Source organism: Aspergillus campestris, assembly GCF_002847485.1.
Source record: "Aspergillus campestris IBT 28561 chromosome Unknown P168scaffold_6, whole genome shotgun sequence".
NCBI classification, from domain to species: Eukaryota; Fungi; Ascomycota; class Eurotiomycetes; order Eurotiales; family Aspergillaceae; genus Aspergillus; species Aspergillus campestris.
Window position 1 is genome coordinate 259,349 of NW_020194341.1, and position 17,330 is coordinate 276,678.

A 17,330-nucleotide genomic window follows, 5' to 3' on the forward strand; every position below is an offset into this window, starting at 1 on the left:
ATGTATATAGCTTAGTATATACTCAATATACTCAGTATATTCAATACACTCAATACGCTTACATCCCCCATCTATACCAGAGAATACAGACTGTACAAATGTACACAAGTATACAGACACTATGTATATAGTATGTATTCGCTAAACATAAATCATATCCATAACCAATCTACTGAAAGTAACTCCGCACAGCCGCCTGGTTATCCGGGTTGACGCCCGCCAGGATCTGGTCCGCGTTGACCCCCGTCGCGCCCACCAGCTGCTTGGCCGCGTTGGCCACCCGCCCGGCCGTCTGGCCTTGCAGGGTCTCTGCTTCCAGGGCGGCGACGATGAAGCCGAAGACTTTGTCGGCGTTGGCCATGACCACGGGGTTTTGCCTACAGAACTTTGGTTAGCCTGTACTCAAAGGGGATGAAAGGTTGATAGATGGGAGGGGTATAAACGTACTGCTCAATCAGCTGTGCCAGGAAAAAGTATGCGTAAGGCGCCGCTTCCTCGTCAAACGTGATAGGCAAGGTCGTCAACCAGCTAGCCACAACATCCGGCGCGTTCTGCACCTTGCTGGCGTTGAAGTGCAGGATCTTGGCGATACTGGCGGACGCGTTCTCCGTCGCGAAGACGTGCTCCTCCGACCGCGACTGCGGGATCTGCGTCGCCTGCAGCAGGCTCGGCAGACAAGCAGCCACGAAGTCGGCCCACGCCGCGCCGCCCTTCTGCGCCGCGACACCCACGCCGTAGGCTGCCGCCTGGCGGTTGGCCGCGTTCTGGTCTTGCAGGCCCGCCGCGAGCGGCCGCATGATGTGGTCCTTGTACTTCCAGGCGTCGTCGCCGCAGAACTCCAGCACGTCGTCCATGATGCACAGCGCCCACTGGCGCTGCGTGGGGTCCTCGCTCGTGATGAACGCGTCGTAGAACGGCATCAGCGTCTCCCACGACGGCAGGAACGACGTGCCCTGGTTCTTGAAGATCGTGTGGAACGCCTTGTTCATGTCGCTCAGCAGGTTCTGGTCGTCTTCCACCGCGTACTCGTAGTCCAGGCTCTCCTCCTCGCCCTCTTCGAGGTCCGCCCGCTCTTCCAGGCGCTGCTTGACGCGCAGCTGGTAGTCTTCCAGCGTCGACTTGGCCGACGTGATGAACGCCTGCAGATGCTGCAGGCTCAGGCAGTTCTTGCCCACCACCTCCACCGACTCGTAGAAGCACTGGTACATCTCCGCCAGGGTGTCCACCGTCGGCTCGGCGCTCAGCACCTCGATGATCTTCTCCGCCACCTTGTTCCACATCTGCGCGAACCCGGGCGACTGCTCGCCGTGCGCCTTCTTGTACGAGTTCAACAGCTGCGGGACCAGCTTGGCCGACGACACCCGCACGGGGTCGTGGAAGAAGAACGCCAGCCCGGGCACCGCGATCTTCTCCATCGTCTCCAGCACGTACGGCTCAAAGGCCGCCTCCAGGAACTGCGCGTAGATCGTGATCAGCTCGATGGCGGTGTTCTTGTCTTCCAGGGCGCTAGTCTTGATCCCGATGACCTTGCCCTTGAGGGGCACGAGCTCCCAGCCCTCATCCTGCTCCACCTGTTCGATCTGGTTCTCGTCGTCCAGCAGCTGGATGTCGGCCCGCGCGGCCGCCACCGTCAGCAGGGGCGGCATGACGCCCGGCAGGTAGGGCACGAAGTCCTGGCCCAGCACGCGGCACATGCGGCCCCAGCAGTGGAGCAGGTACTGCGACTGCGGGTCGTCCGCGTCCACGATGTTCTGCTGGATGTTGCCCAGCAGCTGCACCAGGTTCAGCGCGTCCTGGCCCATCTTGTTCTTGCCCACGGCGAGCGCGATCAGCGTCGCGCACTCCATCGCCTTGGCGCGCAGCAGGCGGTACTCCTTGGACTGCTCCTCCTTGAGGACGTTGAACAGCAACGGCATCAGGGTGCTATAGTACTGGTCGAAGGCGTTCTCGGCAGAATCGGCGATCGTGGCGATCGTGGACAGCGCCTGCTCCTGGACGTAGCGCTTGTCGCTGCGCAGAAGCTGGAGGAGGTGACGCAGGAGGTTGTCCAGGTACGGCTCCAGGACCTTGCGCTCCGCCTCCTCGCAGAAGTTGACCAGGGCGGCCGCCGCATGGGCTTGCACGCGGGGCTCGGCGCTGTCCAGCACGGGGATGATGTTGTTCAGGACCACCTGGTGGTACTTCTCCTGCATCGTGCCGGCGAAGTCGGTGCTCATCTGGCCCAACGCGTTGCAGCCGGCGTAACGCACGCGGGGATGCGGGTCCTGCAGGGCGGGGACGATCAGGGCCAGCACCTGATCCAGTTCACCCACCATCAGGTCGCGGCAGCCCTCCGAGATGGCCGAGATGGCCATCAGCGCGGCGTGGCGATCGCGCCAGGCGGAAGACGACATCATGCTAGGGATCCATGCGAACGTGGCGGGGAGGATGACCTGGCCGCCCAGCTTATTGGCGAGACGGTCCATGCACTGTTCACCGGCCACATGGTTGAGATCGCTCTCCTCCAGGTCGAGCTACGGAAAGATCAGCAAACCCAGCACCAAAAACACACACGGGGACATACATCTTCGGACGAGTTCCACTCGGAAGCATCGTCATCGTCGATGCCAATATCGGTCATCAAGCTGAGACACTGCGTCACCATCTCCTGGGCGAACTTCTCGTTCTTCTTGCACATGTTGGGGGCGTAATCGGCGAAGGTGGCCATCAACTCCAAGGCGTTCTGGCGGACCTGATCGCTGAGGTCCTTCTCGGCGACGACGCTGACGCTGAACGTCACCAGGTTGTTGAACATGGCCTTGAACATCTTCGGGGAGATCTCAGCCAGTTCAATCAGCGACATGAACGCGGCGGACAGGTCCTCACTCTCGCCCGACTCCTTGAGCGGCGGCAGGATATTGAGCAGATCGGCCACGAGGGGGAAGAACTTGGGCTGCGACTTCTTGGAGATGGAGCGGAAAAAGGACGCGAACGCTTCCAAGGCAGAAATGCGCACCTGCACACGGTTGTTTGGTCAACAGGGTCACCAATTGGTGGGAAATCCAAATGAACACATACGGAGACGACGTCATCCTTGAAGCCCTTGCCGAACACGTTCAGCACGGCATCCTCGTGGTTCTTCTCGATGATTCCGGGAGTAGTCGAGAAGATGCGGTAGGCGGCCTCGCGCAGGCCCGCGTCGGGGGACTGACTGGCCTGGAACAGGACACCGAGGAGCTCCGGCCATTGATCGCCTGCAACACACTAATCAGAACGGTTTCCCCCAGAAATAACAACCACAACCGCATACCATTATCAGTGTACTGTCTCGCGATCTCCGCGACGGAATCTCCAACCTTCCTCCGCACGTCCGCCACCGACTCGGTCGTCAGGCACGTCACCAGCTTCTGCCGAATAACCAGTCGTTGTTCTCCGGTGAGAGTCGAGAAGAGTTCCTTGGCTTCGTTGGTAACGGGATCTTTGCGCGTCTTGGTTGCGATCCTCCTGAACAGCACCGCGGCGAAGGACCTTATCTGGAGAAGATCAATTAGAATGAACCTCACAATCATCCCACACGCGTCCACCTCTCTTCCCACCAATCTATTCATCTCCCCTCTCTCTCCCACTCTATCACTCTCAACAGAATCGTCCACCTTCACCCCCAACAAAGATTGAAACTTACACCCGGTTCAGCGCCCTGAATCTGCTCCACCAAGCCCATAAGCAGCACATCAGGACGATTTTGAATCCAATCATTATTCAGCTGTTCCTCAGCCTGCGAGCGGACCGTATTATCGCTGGTCATCAACCCGTGCAGCAGCTGTGACAGCGCCGAGTGAACTTCGGCCGGGAGCAACGACATGGCGACGGGGACCCCACCGAGGGCAAGATTTTAACAAGGTCGCAATTCGGAGAGCGCGTGTCGACGCACGGGCTTCAGTAGTTGAACCCGGGGGGTGTATTAGATTGAGTAAGTGGGGTGGAGGGGGGAGGGGTGGAAGGGGGGGGCTTTTTTTGGGAGATGTTTTGGTGGGGGATGGGATGGATGGATGGATGGATGTCGTTGGGGGGGAGGAGGGGGAATAATGTTCCTGGTAGGGAAAAAAGAAAATGTCAAAAGTAGAAACAAGGTGAAAAGAAACCTGAGATTGACGTGGATCGAAGGAAGGAAAAGAAAGAAGTTGTTTCTCCAGACAAAGGGAGAGGATCAAGCAGCCTCAGCAAAGCAACAACACGATCAGCTGGTGAACAAGAGTCAGAAAGTCCGTTCTGTAAAAAAAAAAAAAATGAAGAGATCGGGATAGACTGAGCGTGACTGAGGCACAAATTCAATACGAGCCTCAGGCTGCCAATGGTGGCTCTTCAGGCACCCACTAGGCCGCATCAGGCATGGACGATGTAAGGCACCCAGGCACTAAACGGTTCCTCCATCCAACATAGCTACAGTAGATCAATTCTAACTATGTATACTACCTACATACGATATATTATATATACTACCCACTAACAAAAAATACAGCGAGTAGAGATTCCATTCAATGTTGTGGCAGTAAAAATCATGATGCTGAACGAACACAGTGTATCAGATGGTATATGGATTCAACTCACGCTCAGGAAGCAGTAACACACGATCCGAATAGGGATCCACGGCCACCATCACGCAAAAGATGCAAACGAAAAGTAATATAAAAACAGACAATGAATAAAACAACGCTGGGGTTTAGACAAAATGAGAACAGGCAACCGTCATACACATTGACCTTTTCCTCCACTCTCAAGACACCACTACCGCCCGCTGGGCCGGCTCAGGATGAACACCCCCGCAATCACCGCCGCCAGGGTCACAATCGCGCCCGGAAGTAGCAGGTCGTTGGGCACCCCCGCGATGTACTGCTCCTCCGGGTGACGCGGCGGGAACGTCTGGCTGCGGGTCCGCGACACCAGGGGCTCCTCGACCGTGTCCTCCGAGACCGTCGAGCTCTTCTCCTCCACCGGGATGGGTGCCGGCACCGGCACCGGCGCCGGGGCCGGCTCGGCGGGGGCGGGCACCGGGGGCTGCGTCGGGTCGTGGACAAAGAGGTCGACCTTGTCCCGGCGCGAGTGACGCGAGAGGAGGATCGCGTCCGCCAGGTCCTGGTCGGTCGTGATCGAGACGGTGTCCCCCTCGTTGTCCATGTAGCTCAGGGCGTACCCCGTGTTGCTCAGCTTGCCGTCCTCGCAGACCGCCGCGCCGCCGACCGCCTCCAGCTCGGGGCCCAGCTTGGCGCTGACCTGCGACACGAGCTCGATAATGCCCGCCGAGGGGAGGATGTTCACGCGGTGCACGCGCCCGCTCGGGGCCTTGAATTTGAAGGGGAATGGGACGAGATCCCCGTGGTGAGATCCGATGAACTCCGAGTGCTCATCCCCGCCGTGGTGGGAGGCCGACTCGTTCGGGAGAACGCTGTCTCGGGCGTCGAAAGTATGTCTCGGCGATTCGGGACTGATCACGGACCGGTGCGCGGTCGGGGGCGCGTGCTGCTGGCTGCCAGAGACCATGGAGTCGGATTCGTGGTCCATGGACAACCAGAACTTGTTCCACGCGGGGCCTTCGTCATCCGCCGTCGACATCGAATTGATCTGGAAAGGTTAGCGGGTTGGATTTGGGTCCGACAGGGACTCATGACTAACCTGCTCGAGGGTGGCATAGGTGAGCTTGAGCACGTCCACCATGCCCACAATCTCGCCCGCGTCGTTCATCACCGGCAGGTTGAGGTAGTGGCCATCTACACGCGAGTTAGTTCGGTCCCGTCAATCGTTCGAATTCGGCAATACTGACCATGCATCTTGCGCAGCGCCGCCTGGATAGTCATGTCGGCGGGCGCAAAGTCGGGGTGGGGCGTCATCACACGGACGACACTGCAGGTGGAGGGGTCCAGACCCGGCGCGATCACACGCAACACCACATCCTTGCTGGTGAAGATACCCGTGATCGAGCCCTGGTCTTGCACCAGGAGCGCGGTGGTGTGATGTTCCTTCATGAGCGCCGCGGCCTCCTTCACAGACGTGCGCACCGAGACGGTCGTCGGGGGCATGCCGTCCAGGACGGTTTCCAAGGTCGGGCCCGACATCTTCGAGCGCAGGGCCTCGACATACTGGATGATCTGTTGGGGCTGGCTGGAACCGAGTTCGGTCTGGACACCCTCCAGCGCATCGTACAGCTTGCGAGAGGAGCTGTAGGCACGCTCCAGCTTCTCCATCGCGTCGTAGAAGCACTTGGTGATATCGAGCACACCCGAGATATCCTGGTTCTCATCCATCACGGGCAGATGGCGGAAGCCCTTCCGGACCATCAAGTCGAGCGCATCCGTGGCGCTGGTGTCGGTGCGCGCACACAGGGGGTTCTTGGTCATGATCTCGGACACGGTGACTTCGCGGGCCTTGGACCCGGCGCCCACCACGCGGAAGGCCAGATCCTTTGCGGTGAAGATACCCGCAATGCGGTCATCGTCGTCGGTCACCAGCACGCAGTCCTCCCTCTTCGCGGCCATCAACTGGGCGGCTTCGGCGATCGACATGGAGGGCTTGATCTGCAGGGCCTGGCTGGGCTTGAGGGCCAGAACGGTTCCGGGAGGGGCTTTGCGGGAGCGATGGGCTCTGCCGGGCTGGTGCTTCTTTTTGCTGAGGTCGGCCTCGATCTTTCGACGAATTGCCTATTGCCTGTTAGATGTTTACCGATTGGAGGTATGACGCCAGTAGTAGACTACACTCGAGGGTATAGACTACACTCGATGGAAGGGGCACAAGAGTCTAAATTGCATAATGGAAAAGAATAGAGCCTACCTCATCGCGTTTCGACTGAGTCTGCCTCTGACGGCTGCTGGCAGCGCTGGCACTCATGGTGGAGCTTCCGATGTCGCTGGAGGGGGTGTGAGGCGTCTGGGCGGTATGAGACGAGGAGATGGACGAGTTATCCGGTCGAGGACGAGGGATATGCGAAGCCGGGCTGCTCTCAAAGTCAGGCAGTTTACCTCTCCCAACAGTCTTATGGCTGTAGGTTCCCCTGTAGGTTCCTGTAGCGGACATATCCTTTGGAACGGGTCGAAGCGGGCCGTGGAACGCAGGAGGTCGAACGAGTCGGTGAAGGCTCAGGAGGGGAAGGGATCAGGAATCCAGTTCAAATACCAAGAATAAACTCGAGTCAACGCAAGGAAGGGGGGGGCAAACAAAGATGAAGTTCAAACGAGAAAGAGGAAAAAAGAATTATGGCTGTCGGATTGACAGAGATGGGATGGCAAGGGAAGATCCGGTGCCAGACCGACAGGGGGGGGGGGCGTGACTTGGACGAACTATTGGTCTTGGACTCTTTTTTTCTCTCTGCCGTCCCGACAAGTAAACAAAATACCCGTATCGGTATTGGCGTACCGTCACCTCCCGCTGGGGCACGTGATGCGGGTGGCATGACGATGGCCTGAGGTGTCACATCCGACTCTGCGAGCCTCAGGCATCTACAGATGACATAAGCACCCGTGACCGCCTCGCTTAGCGGGCACAAGCTAGGGCTTCCACACAAACCGGACCACAACTTCCCCATCCCGCCCGAGTGTGCCCAGTCGACAACCAACCCCGACGACAAGCCAAAGTACGCGACAACCTCCCCCTTCTCCCGACTTGCTCTCTCTGACGAATAACCTCCCAGAGATACCGTCAAGATGGTCAAGAAGAGGGCGAACAAGTAAGAACGACCCTCATCCTTGAAAGCACGCCCACGGAACGCCATTCCTCGACCCCGGCAACTGTGCGGTGATAAAATGTCACTCGATTGAGATGGAAAACCGAGGATAGCCAGAAATCGCTCGAATAGTCCAGCTGACGTTTCTATAGCGGTCGTAACAAGAATGGCCGCGGCCACGTGAAGCCCGTGCGCTGCTCCAACTGCGCTCGCTGCACTCCCAAGGACAAGGCCATCAAGAGATTCACCATCCGCAACATGGTTGAGTCCGCTGCCATCCGTACGTTCGACCCTACCAGAGCCAAAAGTTCTCGATCCCGACTGCGCGCTGTTAAGAGATGGACATGAAACCGACAAGGGTGGCGAATGACGAGAAGCAAGGATTATTCACAGCGGACTGCACGACGGACGGAACTACGGTTCCAACAACACGAAAAACCTAGATCGGCACTAACATCTCTATCCTCCAGGTGATATCTCCGAGGCCTCCGTCTTCACCGACTACGCCGTCCCCAAGATGTACCTGAAGCTGCAGTACTGCGTGTCCTGCGCTATCCACGGCAAGATCGTCCGGTACGCTCTCCGCACCAGAATCCACCATCGACACGAAAGAATCAAAACTGACAGTCCACAGTGTCCGCTCCCGGGAAGGTCGTCGCAACCGTGCCCCCCCTCCGCGCATCAGGTACAACAAGGACGGCAAGAAGCTGAGCCCCCCTCAGGCCGCCAAGGCTATGTAAGGAAGGAATTTTTAAACGCAGAGAAGATATCAAAATGGAATGAAATAGTTTCAAACAAAAGACACTTCTATGTTTTACCTTTTTTCCTCTTTTTCGTACTCGCATCGCTTTGCGGCATCTTTCACGGTTCTACATCAAATGCACGGGGGTTCGGTCTCGGCGGGGTCGATCTGGCTTGGCTTGTATTGAACGCCGTGCGTATCAGAATATAAAAAGAACGCACCAAAACGTCCAGAAATATTTCCTTATTTCTAGTAAAAGATAGGACTCGTACTCTCCAGGAAGAATCAGCAAGATTTGGCATTTCACGATATGATACAGTCGACGACTGGCTCATGTCAGATCTCGACTGCCCAACTGAAGAGAGGTATTTTGATACGTAAGTAGTGGATGCTTAGGAGCAAATGCCGCAATTAGAAAGAGAAACAAGCATTTCATGACACATCTATCAATACTCCATACTGTGTAGGATATTCTTAGCTTTAATGACAGATATCATCTTACAGTATATGTAATTACACTCGGAAGGCGTGTATATATATATATAGAAGTGACATATATCAAGGATACAAATACCCCTTTTCAAAATAATTCCCATACATATCCACCACCCCACTCCGCCCCTTCGGCGCGGGGTTCCGCACAACCTTGACCTCTCCTTTCCAGTGGCCTTCTACATTGGGCGTAACAGGTAGTTGAGGCGGTGACGTCGCTGTCGCTGTCGAAGAAGGCGAGAGCGGGTGAAAGGAGGAGGAGGCCATGGTGCTCCGTCGGTGACGATCGCGACGGACGGCGTCTTCGTATTCTGCTTTTTTAGCCCGGCGGAAGGAGGCTAGTTCAGCGACGAGGTCAATCTCGGGGATGTGGTGAACGTCGTCGTTGTTGTTGGGCGCTGTGGGCACCAAGCCGATTGAGTTCGGGCGCGATCGCGTTCGGCTTCGCCCCCAGCCAGGCGATAGGGAGGTAGCAGCGTCCGGGTCCGAGCCAGCGTCGTCATCCTCATCCGGCAGGAGGGAGACTTTTTCATTGAGCACAGCCATGGGGAAGTACTTCCCGGGGTCATTTTCGGGTATCCCACACTCGTCGTTATCGAAGAAACTGAAGTCGGCTGCGCCTGCGGACCACAAATTTTCAGAGTCGCGGTCCCCCGTGGATGACTTCCCAGCGCCCGTTTGGGCGCTGACGGATTTCCACCCCGTCAGGGCTGTGGACGCGTTCGGGATATTGGTGGGTGTGATTTCGAGGATGAGGCGGCGGAGGGAGAAGAGGGAGCGCGCGCGTTCGAGCTCAGCTTGGGCGCGTGCTTGGCCTGGGGGGAGGGAGTAGTCGGATCCGGCTTGGAGGGTGGCGAGGAGGGACTCGTTGGAGCAGGAGGTGATGAAGCGGATTAGCGAGGTTAGGATTGGGGAGCCCGCTTGGACGTGGGATGGGACGTCTGTCAGGACTAGTGTTTCGAGGTGGGCGATGTGACAGGGGTGCAGATGCGGAAAGTTGGTCTGTTTATGGTCTCTTCGAGGCAGAATCTGGTTTTTGGGTCGCTTGGCCAGTAGTTCTTGGATTCTTGCGTTGCGGGGATCGTCGATGGATATGGGGGACATGCACTGTGGGATGGATTCCGGAGTGCCTGGATAAGTTGAGAGACCAAGGTAGCTCGGATGAATAGTAGATATGACTCTCTCGCGGGCTTCTACTGGTTCAACGACCTCGGGGGCAAACGTAGAGCCCCGTCTCAGGTGTGATAATGGCTCATCCTCGTAGATGTTTGCAGGGGGATGAACTGGCAGCAAAAAGTTGGGTCTCTCTTGGATCCCAGTGTCCTCCAGTTCAAATACGGGGATATCCCCAGCTGGTAGTTCGTGGACTTCGTTCGCTGGCAACTCAGATACTCCTGACACCTCGTTTTCCTCCATCGCTGAAAGTTCAGGCAAAAGACCATGAGAGTCTGAAGTGAAAGGATCCTTGAGATGTACCTCCGTGGTACAGATAGCGTGGTGAGCACGTAGATACGTCAGCTTGTCCTTGGCGATGGAGCCCAGGATCGGTACTAATTTTTCAGCTCCAGGAAGATCCCCAGGCTCCTGGGGAGATGGAGATAAGCTATGCTGCCCTCTGGCGAGAGATTCCACGGTGTCGACACTCCCGATATCGAGCGCATGTAGTCGTGACGAGGAAAGAAGGCCCGCGGCCCCCTCGACCGTGATCTGATTGTTTGCGAGATAGAGATGCGTGATTCCAACATGTGGCAGACCTTCTACCCAAGAATGACCCACCAACGGCTGTGTCAAGAATGTCATGAACTGTTCATCAAGGTCCGGCGACTCGAGCAATCTCATACCAAAGAGATGCGGTCTTGACCCCGGTACTGAGGACAGTGGAGATACAGTGCTGTCCAGGGTTGCGGGGCTGTTTGCCGGCTGGAAACATGCCTGTAGCAACGATCGCACAGACATGTCAGTGAGCAAATTATCCCGCAGATCCAGAAACCGGACTCTAGTCCCGATAGCATTCGCCAGAAACTCCGCGTCCTTATCCCTGAGTCCGATAGCGCGGAGCTTCAACACCTGCAGATGCTCCAGCTGCGAAATCGAAGACAGGACCATCTGATCTCGAGCCGGGGTGGTATAAGACAAATCCAAATACACCAGATCCTGAAAGCGAAGCAACGTCTCCGCCAGACCGACGGATGTTGTATTGGGCTCGCGATCCGCCAGGAGCAAGCGGACATTGTAGACCTGGGAAATGGCCTCGTCCGGCGACTGGCCCTGTCGAGGGCTATTCCGCAAAGCTACCATTGCATTGTGGTCGAAGAAAGGTAGCTTGGATACGAGCAGCGACTGAAGGCACGGGAGGAAGTCGAGAACCTCTCGCAGCCATTCTGGTCGCGGGCCCCCGTATATTTCTGACAGGGCCGGCGGGAGGTGGAGGGTGTGGGTGAGCATTCGCACCTCGGGCCGCGCATACTTCAAGGTTCTTCGGAACCTCGTCAGTGCCACTGCAACGGTTAGTCCAGGGGCCTTCAATTCTAAATAACCGTGGAAGGTTACCATAAACAGCATCATTATCGGTTCCAAAGTGAGACGCCGGGTCGCCCCAGAGAAACGGGACGAACAGTTCGTGCCATCGTCGACAGACTAGACAGACGGCACACAGATCGCGGGAGGGGATATACCTGGCGATGATAGACCAGGCGTCTCGTGCTGTTGCAGATTGATACGACGGCGGTATAATATCCATGCTCATAGGTACGCGACAAGTGTGTGGTAAATAATCACGTTATCATGATAGGTGAGAGCTTCTGCAACTAAAGTCAGCTCAAACACGTCTGACGAAAAGAGACAACGATGAGGTGAGATATAACATACAGAGTATAGAAAGGATCCAACCCACGCGAATCCTCCCTGCCCTGTTGGCTATAAATGGCTCTCATGGGTTTTTGGGTAGCCAAAGTCTGCCTGGGGCCATTCTCACATCCGCGACCATTAGCGGGGCACTGCCACCATGGGGCGCGGATGCTTATGGGGGTTGAGTCAGTTGTGGATGTGCCTGTGGGATTAATTGGATAGAGGGAAATTTGGAAAAAAAAACATGGTCCATGGGATCACAAGGCCTGTACTTGCAGTCTCCAGTCAACGACCGAACCATGGATGGAACTGTGTTTCGAGTCGGACTCTATCAACCTCAAAACAGTGGAAGTATTGCAGATCGGATGACGCAAGGAGGAAGAAGTAGAGATGGAGATGTGGTGGGCCTGGGGCTGTGGCAGTACCGTACGGGACATATCTTACCGTATAAATGCACCGACAATGGATACACTGTGGTATCGCATGGTATTCCCAATAAATGACGTCATCTTCTTCAACCATCAACAAAAACCGATCGATCTGCTCATCAAGATGGAACTCTGGCTCAGGACGAACCCCTGCGAACACCCTTCACCAACCAATTACATCCAACACCCATACTTCCCTACCAGGTACCTGGAAGATAACACCCCCAGCCTCAATGCCATGGATCTCTGGCAACGCAACCTCCGCATGATCCACCAAATCGGTGAGATCCTCGATTTCGACTCGCAAGCCAACACAATCGCCGACTTCATCTCGTTGATTGAAGCCATGCGCGAAGGCCTCAGCCAAATCGACGACGACTTCATCATCCCCGACGCCCAGATCAACAACCTCTTCCTCACCAAGCTGAAGCAGCGCCCAGAATGGAAGCTGTGGGCGACCGAAAAGCTGCAGGACAGCCGCCTGACGGCCATCGACCCGACAGAGCGGATGTCGTTTCGCGAACTGGTCGAGCTCGCCCAGCAACAGGAGAAGATCATCCGGGGGCAACCCGCTCAAAATCCCACGACGACGACGACCACCACCACCACCACCAGCAGTGCCCCCAAGACGGAGGCATCAAAGACGCGCCCCCGCGCATCAACAACCAACGCCCTAACACAAAACGAAATCAACGCCTTCGTCGTCCACCAGATGAACCACGATGGGAACTACCTCCGCCGCACCAAGAGCGCCAAAGCGCCGGCCCCCGTCAAAGGCCACGCCAAGAGGCCCAGCCAGGAGGAGATCAACGCGTACGTGTTGCAGCAGATGCGCCAGGACGAGCACAAGACCCGATCGCGCAGCAACAGCCAGCCGGAGCCGCGCACGCGGAGCCAGCGACCGCCGCCGGCGGCGGTGACGGGACGGTGCCGGTTCTGTGGCGATCCGCACCACCAGGTTAGCCATTGTTGGCGGCGGTGGAGGGTGGCCGTTGAGGCGCCTCAGGCTAGCTTTGCGCCGAAGCGGGTGGATTATAAAATGCAGACGCCGGGGCAGGTGCCTACTTATCGGAGTGGGTTTACTTTGTTTTAGACGGGTTACACTTTTAGACTGGATCGTTGGGGTGATTCTGATTTGTTGTCCTGGAGTTGGTTTATAGAGCACGGTGTTTCGGGCTCGTCCTTTTGTATTTCCTTTGTTTTGATGCAGGATGGGGTGAGCCGATACTAGCAGCTGGTCTGTATAGCCCGAATAGCGCGGGAAAATCTGGCTGAAAATGAACTTGTATATATACCCCCAAAATACTTGTAAAAAGTTCCAAGTACCCAAGAGATGTACTCAGACCGCTCCAGTCGGTCTATAATAAGCCAAAGTGGGAAATCCCAGCATGCGCGCCGTCAAAGACCGAAAGACACCATCATCCTGCAAAGCAGATGCACTCCCCTCTTTCTCAAGCTCCATTTTCCGTATCTTCGCCTGAACAGCCACGCAAGCTTCCGCCCACGCACACACAGTTCCCGACAGCCCCTCCGCAAGAGAAAACGGACGATCCGGCATGCGATAGACATGGCTTGCACCGTCGTACGGCGGCGACTGCCGCCCATGTAGGAGAAACGCCAACGCCCTCGACAACAAGTAGTCGCTGGTAAGCTGGGTGTGTTGGCCATTATCAATGGCTGTTTCAGTGCGGTCGACGTAGTTTTGTCTCGCTTTCTCCATCAGATCTTGGTCGTACTCGAAACTCTCATACATGTACAGCAGGGTCAACGCGTTTCCCACGAAGCCGTGACAGAGACCGCCGCCCTTGTAGAGAAGCCCTTCCTCCCAGATGCGTTCGCTGGCGAGGTAGATGGCTTCGTCCCAGCTCGGATCCCAGTAGTTGGATACAAGGGGGGCGTTTCTCCTGGCGCAGGCCATGAGATGGACTAGGCCGGGGCTGCCGTGGCAGATCTGGACGAGGGGCGATTTGCGATGAGAGGAGGAGCTGAAGAGGGGGATCGACGTGGGAAGATGACCGTTGTTGGCGATGCATATCTTGCAAAGGCCGGAAATAGTATCGGCTATTAGGGGGAGATGGTTGCGGGAGGAGCCATCGTCGAGTTCCTCGGGCTTGCAGGCTAGGAGGACGGCCAGGATTCCGGCTGTGAGGGTAATAGGTTAATTGGTGTTTAGACATGGTTCATAATGGTTTTCGAACATACCCATTCCGTGTACACTGGGCTAGTCAGCAGGTGCAATGATTTTGCGAGATGGGCAATAATCATATTACTTACGATCCAAGGCCATAATGATCTTCCATCCAAGCCCACATCAACGGCAGCGCATCCTTCTCTCCATGCCTTTGCACATAGTCATTGTGCCCCTCTCTCCCGGCTTGAACGACGACGTCAACAAACCGAGGAATGGCGTCGAAAATCGGCTGCAATGCCTTCGTGATTTCCCGATCGAAGCGGAGGACGCGAATATTCAGAACCGCCCACAGTAACCCCCCTCGACCATACAACAGCTCGTCACCCCCCATACGCCGACCAGAGTGAGGAAGGAGGGGCGGGTTTTCGAGTGCAATCTCAACTGCTTTCCGGAGACAGCTGATATCGCTATCTGACACTGCACCGCCGAACGTCCCGGCAGCCAAGATGCGCGTCACAACCGCAGCTACGGGCGCTGAGCCCACGGGAGACAGTCGTGCCGGTAGTATGGGAGCATCCGGCCCATCAGGGATGATGTACTCGTCCACTAGCTTGCGGAAATCGGGAGGCTGGTCATTGCCGTCCGCGAGGGACGAGGCTTGGCGAGCGAGTCGGAGGAAAGCGATAGCGATTCCTAGGGAAGGAATAAGTATTGGGTGTAGTCTACACGTCTGGTCATAACTATCTTACCTGGGTGACCCACGTAGTGACCGCCGCTTCCCCACTCACTTGGAGGGGGAGAGCCCTCGTGGACTAGTAAGGTACCCCGCTGAACGGCAACCTGGAGCTCTCTCAGCGTCGTTTGAAGACTGGTTTCATTGATGACAATTTGGTTGAGTGTGTTCTCATAATACTGAGGATGCATGGCGAGTGTCTCAGGTGAGAAGCTGGTAGTTCACGGTGCCTGGAGCTGACAGGAGAGTGTCCGGGTTTATATGGATGTGGCTGGCACCCCGCTAATCCATGACGCCATGCTTATAGTGTACTCCTGTCAGGCAACAATCACTGTGGAGGTTCACCAGGAGTCAAGCACTGTAATAATCCTACATTTATGTAACAGACGTAGACATCTAGAACGATGGGTATTGTAGGTTCGAAAGTGGGGGATATGTGGTCTAGATCTGCCCGTTGGTGGTTATTCTGCAACCTCAGGCATCATCCCGTATCATCTAGTTGTGCAGTAGTCAACTTTTGCAATATACCACCAGTAAGTAAGTTATACTAGATACTCCTCGATTATACACTTTCTGCTACAGTATGCACATTGTCAATGGAGAAAGCAGAGAACGTATCTCATCGTGGTTTCATAATGCTGTATATCATATCATCATTCCTTGGCTGGCCGATTGGCAACGATGTCGTTCAGAATGGCCTCTGCGCCTGCGTTGGCCAGTCTCGCCGCCAGATCTTGCCCGAGGGCCGTTGCTTCGTCGACAGTTTGGACCTTCATATCAATGGTATCCTGCACGCTTTGCACGCCATCCAGACTGACAACAATGGCCCTCATCCTCAAATCTCCCGAGTCAAGCCACTCCGTCTCAACCCCAATCGGAACACTGCAACCACCCTCCAGAGTTTTCATGAGCGACCGCTCAGCGATGCCCGCAAGAGTAGATCTATGATCAGCCAGCCGGCCAAGCAATTCCCGCATTTTCGTATCCCCCCTGCGAATCTCTAGACCAAGCGCTCCCTGACCAACAGCATGTAAGATCCCCCCATCCTTGGAGCCCAGATACTGGTTGATGCGATACTTGAGGCCAATACGCTCCAAGCCCGCGGCCGACATGATCATGCAGGTGTACTCACTGTCTGGGTCATCCACTTTGGCGAGACGAGTCTCCACGTTGCCGCGGAGATTGGCAAAGCGGAGACGAGGGTACAGGCGGCGCAGCTGCGCCGAGCGCCGGACTGACGAGGTGCCTACTACGGCGCCCTGGGGCAGTGTCTCCAGGCTGGTATAGGGCAGACTGGCCTTGACGATTAGGGCATCCCGGGGATCATCCCGAAGCGGAATAGCTGCGAGCTCGCATGAGTCGGGTAGCTTGGTCGGCATATCTGGTCTTATTAGCAATTGTTATTTGTTCACCGACACCAATGGCGGAGAGAAATAGAGAAATGATGATTTACCCTTCAGACAATGAACGACGACATCTAATTCGCCCGAATTGAGCTTCTCCTCCAGCTCCGTGGTCCAAAGATTCTTTCCCTCAAAGTTATAAAGCGCCGTCGACTTGTCTTTGTCACCGAGAGTGCGGAGCGCTTGAATCTCGTAGGATAGGTCCGGCGCGATCTTCTTCAAACTATCACGGATGCCCTCCGCCTGGACGACAGCCAGATTGGATCTCCGGGTACCAATTCGCAGCGGCCGCTGGGCTGTAGGGGAGATTTCCGCCATATTGATGATGATGGGGGTTCGGGCAGGAAAGGCTTCTAGAAGGGAGAAGGGGAACGGAGGGGGAGGGGGAGAGGTTTATAAAGACAGTATAAATGATCTAAAATACCGGTGGAGAATATTCGTCTTCAATACATCCTGGCCCCGCACTAGATGACTAGATGCTTAATATAAATGTACTATAGTACGGTGCTGAAGCGATGGTTTAGTGTAGTGTCTTCGGGCTCGGTAGTAGTGCTGACGATGTTACTTTTCTTAGTGTTAGTTACTTTGGTATCTTCCCTTACCAAGCCTACCATTATTAATGGTTAGAATATCGTCATCGTAATCATCTCTGGTCCAGTTGCGTTGGCCAGACCTTAGAAATTGAAAATCAGTATACGCCGTTAATGACGCGCCTGTGTTGGTGGTTATTCGTGCAACCTCAGGCATACCCATATCGTCGCCTGGTTGTGCAGGAGTCAACGATTTCACGTAAAGTATTCAAATCAACTCGATAAGCTGGTTTTTTTTTTTTTTTTTTCTTTTCTTGAGAAAAAAATATAATAC

General features: G+C 55.7%; 7 protein-coding genes across 7 annotated transcripts; 2 read left to right on the plus strand and 5 right to left on the minus strand.

The window, feature by feature from the left end:
* Nucleotides 1-123: 123 nt before the first annotated feature.
* P168DRAFT_290199 (nuclear import receptor PSE1) lies at nucleotides 124-3,969 on the minus strand. Its single transcript, XM_024837155.1, has 6 exons — nucleotides 3,662-3,969; nucleotides 3,290-3,512; nucleotides 3,058-3,233; nucleotides 2,564-2,995; nucleotides 448-2,513; nucleotides 124-377 (listed from the first exon to the last, which is right to left on the minus strand). The coding sequence occupies exons 1-6, from the start codon at nucleotides 3,839-3,841 to the stop codon at nucleotides 170-172; spliced, it is 3,285 nt and encodes a 1,094-aa protein (XP_024692666.1). The 5' UTR covers nucleotides 3,842-3,969; the 3' UTR covers nucleotides 124-169.
* Nucleotides 3,970-4,468: 499 nt separating this feature from the next.
* On the minus strand, nucleotides 4,469-7,219 carry P168DRAFT_327086 (CBS and PB1 domain protein). The gene is made up of 4 exons (XM_024841198.1): nucleotides 6,802-7,219; nucleotides 5,798-6,671; nucleotides 5,650-5,744; nucleotides 4,469-5,598 (listed from the first exon to the last, which is right to left on the minus strand). Exons 1-4 carry the CDS (start codon nucleotides 7,042-7,044, stop codon nucleotides 4,765-4,767), a joined length of 2,046 nt encoding a protein of 681 aa, XP_024692667.1. The 5' UTR covers nucleotides 7,045-7,219; the 3' UTR covers nucleotides 4,469-4,764.
* A 621-nt stretch (nucleotides 7,220-7,840) lies between these two features.
* Nucleotides 7,841-8,430, plus strand: P168DRAFT_236801 (40S ribosomal protein eS26; the record flags this gene model as incomplete). The annotated part of the gene is made up of 3 exons (XM_024833539.1): nucleotides 7,841-7,970; nucleotides 8,161-8,263; nucleotides 8,325-8,430. Coding segments are annotated over 3 exons (339 nt in total), but the record flags the coding sequence as incomplete, so codon positions are not given.
* Nucleotides 8,431-8,934: 504 nt separating this feature from the next.
* Nucleotides 8,935-12,128, minus strand: P168DRAFT_252886 (leucine rich repeat domain protein). Its single transcript, XM_024834358.1, has 3 exons — nucleotides 11,793-12,128; nucleotides 11,475-11,725; nucleotides 8,935-11,422 (listed from the first exon to the last, which is right to left on the minus strand). The coding sequence occupies exons 2-3, from the start codon at nucleotides 11,668-11,670 to the stop codon at nucleotides 8,991-8,993; spliced, it is 2,628 nt and encodes an 875-aa protein (XP_024692669.1). The 5' UTR covers nucleotides 11,671-11,725; nucleotides 11,793-12,128; the 3' UTR covers nucleotides 8,935-8,990.
* A 211-nt stretch (nucleotides 12,129-12,339) lies between these two features.
* P168DRAFT_290202 (uncharacterized protein) lies at nucleotides 12,340-13,525 on the plus strand. Its single transcript, XM_024837156.1, has one exon. The coding sequence runs from the start codon at nucleotides 12,438-12,440 to the stop codon at nucleotides 13,290-13,292; it is 855 nt and encodes a 284-aa protein (XP_024692670.1). The 5' UTR covers nucleotides 12,340-12,437; the 3' UTR covers nucleotides 13,293-13,525.
* Nucleotides 13,416-15,639, minus strand: P168DRAFT_151589 (lanthionine synthetase C family protein). The gene is made up of 4 exons (XM_024832804.1): nucleotides 15,080-15,639; nucleotides 14,474-15,023; nucleotides 14,402-14,415; nucleotides 13,416-14,341 (listed from the first exon to the last, which is right to left on the minus strand). The coding sequence occupies exons 1-4, from the start codon at nucleotides 15,252-15,254 to the stop codon at nucleotides 13,539-13,541; spliced, it is 1,542 nt and encodes a 513-aa protein (XP_024692671.1). The 5' UTR covers nucleotides 15,255-15,639; the 3' UTR covers nucleotides 13,416-13,538.
* Nucleotides 15,640-15,689: 50 nt separating this feature from the next.
* On the minus strand, nucleotides 15,690-16,913 carry P168DRAFT_327090 (porphobilinogen deaminase). Its single transcript, XM_024841199.1, has 2 exons — nucleotides 16,517-16,913; nucleotides 15,690-16,444 (listed from the first exon to the last, which is right to left on the minus strand). The coding sequence occupies exons 1-2, from the start codon at nucleotides 16,782-16,784 to the stop codon at nucleotides 15,717-15,719; spliced, it is 996 nt and encodes a 331-aa protein (XP_024692672.1). The 5' UTR covers nucleotides 16,785-16,913; the 3' UTR covers nucleotides 15,690-15,716.
* Between the last annotated feature and the right edge of the window lie 417 nt (nucleotides 16,914-17,330).